General features: G+C 41.3%; 2 protein-coding genes across 2 annotated transcripts; both read right to left on the reverse strand.

Annotated features, from left to right (window-relative positions):
• Positions 1-902: 902 nt before the first annotated feature.
• On the reverse strand, positions 903-1,490 carry SS1G_05948 (predicted protein; the record flags this gene model as incomplete). Its single annotated transcript, XM_001592976.1, has 2 exons — positions 903-1,019; positions 1,296-1,490. The coding sequence occupies 2 exons, from the start codon at positions 1,488-1,490 to the stop codon at positions 903-905; spliced, it is 312 nt and encodes a 103-aa protein (XP_001593026.1).
• Positions 1,491-2,102: 612 nt separating this feature from the next.
• On the reverse strand, positions 2,103-2,408 carry SS1G_05949 (hypothetical protein; the record flags this gene model as incomplete). Its single annotated transcript, XM_001592977.1, has 1 exon — positions 2,103-2,408. The coding sequence occupies one exon, from the start codon at positions 2,406-2,408 to the stop codon at positions 2,103-2,105; it is 306 nt and encodes a 101-aa protein (XP_001593027.1).
• Positions 2,409-2,461: the final 53 nt, after the last annotated feature.

Raw genomic sequence — 2,461 nt, forward strand, 5'->3', positions numbered from 1 at the left:
AATAAGAAAAATAAGAAAAATAAGAAAAATAAGCAATTAAAAAGAAAAATAGGAAAAATAAGAAAAATAAACAATAAGCACAGAAATACCACCATACCAACACCAAATCAAACCCCAAACCAACACCAAAACCAAAATCAACACCAATAACATATTCCCATTAAAAAATCCACCCATCCATCCATCCATCCATCAATCCACATACCTAGTACACAAAAACCCAAGACTTTCCCTACCAACCCTCACCAAACAAAGCACGAAATCCTTAATATACACACAGAGTAAGTAAGACAGACACTTACCTCCATAGCTAGAAGAAAAATCTGCCTTGCGCTTAGATAAATAGATAAATAGATAGATCGATCTGCCTTGCACGCACCACGCACCACGCACAGCGTTTCATTTAATAAGCAAGGATGATAAGATTTTTGGTCCACTTTACTATTATTGGTTAATTGATGTGCGATATACATAGCCTAGGTAGGTAGGTGTGTGTACCAGGTATATACCTAGGGAGGGAGGAGTGATATTTACAAAAAAAAAAGAAGAGAAAAGAAGAGAAAATATATGTATGTGATCGTATCGATTGGATAAACCCGAGTCTTTCATTTATTTCATCCGTCCATCCACCTCTCATCCATCTTTTAAATACAATGCTTTCAATCAATCCAATTCTATGCATGCACGCAAGCAAGGTTGGAATTTCAATTCTTTCTTCAACAAAACAGGGAATACAGCAGAGGGGAATCATCAAGAAAAATAACGATATGCTATGCTCGTTTTGGTACTCGTGAAAAAAAATAAACAAAAAACTGAACCCATCCGTTCAAATGAAAAAATAATAATGATAATAATAATAATAGAAATGCATGGGGTATATCGTTAAAAGCTGCAGGCAAAACTTAAAATAGAGGTATGTGCTGATCTGCTTCTAACCGTGTATCCACCGGCCGAGAAGTCCCATCCAATCCTTCTAAGTCTTTCATTCTTAGACCCCGGGAATTGTTCTTCTTTTTATGCTAAAAACAAAACGTTGGGGCAAGAAAGTAATATAGTGTGCGTAGGTATATTTTTGACGTTCCGTGCTTCGGCTGCTCTAATTGCTGGCCCTCGCTACCATCATCTCGGATCTTTAGTGCTGAGACAAAAATGGCCAATCAATTGATCTTTCCCATCTTTTGAAATTAAAAAATGTAACCTTCATGAGTTGTGCAACGGCCAGCACATTCTTTCCCTCTTCCACCGCAACAAGCAACACGTCAGAAAACCACAGATAATTTGCGCTTTTAAATTACCCAATTTCTGTAGCATGCAGTCCAAGAATTGTCGGGTTCATGCTGTGCTGCGCCTCCCAAGGTCTCGTGTAACTCATTACCCCTACGTAGGCAAGCTTGATCCGAAATCTTGGGAGCAACAGTCTGTTGTGTTTTGTACTCGGGCCCAATCCGTGATAAAGGCCACCACATCGTATACGCTTCGGTGCGCCCCATTTCTTAACATTCCTGTGGAGTGAGAATCGAGGTTTAAACTGCCACTCAAATTTTGCCTTTCCATTATACGGTCCTTCGTGGATCTACCTAGAATTTCCGGTCAATTGGCCACTGGTACATCAGCGTCCTTCCAAACTCCAATGGCGTTGCTTATTCATGCGGGCGCTTAGAGATGCATGATGATATATGCGCGCGCATCTAACAATAATGCGCACAAACTCCAATCCATAAAATTCATTCGTCATCCATTCTTGTCTCAAAAGCGCGTCAGGTCGAAAGGCGAGGTCCGAAATGAGACGCTGGCGCAAAACCCTGGTTGAAATTTGTCGCGACATCCGAAAGAAACTTAAAGTCCGCCGATCGGCACCACACTGGCCAATCCCTCCTCATTCCCAATTTCCAATCCCATGAAGCTTTGGGAGTGTTTACAAAGGGATAGTCACTTCCGACGCCCCGGGCCGCCGTGCAGTCCATATATGCCTACATTTTATGTAAGTTTGGTAATTTTTAATATCTCGATAAAATTGCAAAATGGGGATTGCCGTGGTTGATTGAATACCCAAAAAATGGCTGAACAAGGTCCTGCAGAAATTAAAAGCATACGAGGGATACTCACAAATTATTGTAGGCACGAATCTTCCTCGAGCAAATATCTCTCCTGACTTCTGTTATCAGCCTTGTGACATCATCTTTCGTCCAATTAAACATTCTGCATAAAGGTCCAAGCGTCATTGCTTCTAGTCCTTGGGTGAGGGCTAAATTATACCATCTCGCAACATCTTTTTCTCGTGGATCATCGGGCCATGGATTAAGGGGGATTTGAATAACTTCCTCCTGAATATCGAGGAACTCTTGGTTTTGAAGCATCATCTCAGTTTCTGCGTTGTAAGCTAGAGCGGCGATTGCGATGAGTAGCATCGAAAAGCAGCCGCATTCATGTAGCCAGCGCAGAGGTCATTGTGGAATTTCTC

The sequence above is a fragment of the Sclerotinia sclerotiorum genome, genomic scaffold (assembly GCF_000146945.2).
Source record: "Sclerotinia sclerotiorum 1980 UF-70 scaffold_7 genomic scaffold, whole genome shotgun sequence".
Taxonomy (NCBI): domain Eukaryota; kingdom Fungi; phylum Ascomycota; class Leotiomycetes; order Helotiales; family Sclerotiniaceae; genus Sclerotinia; species Sclerotinia sclerotiorum.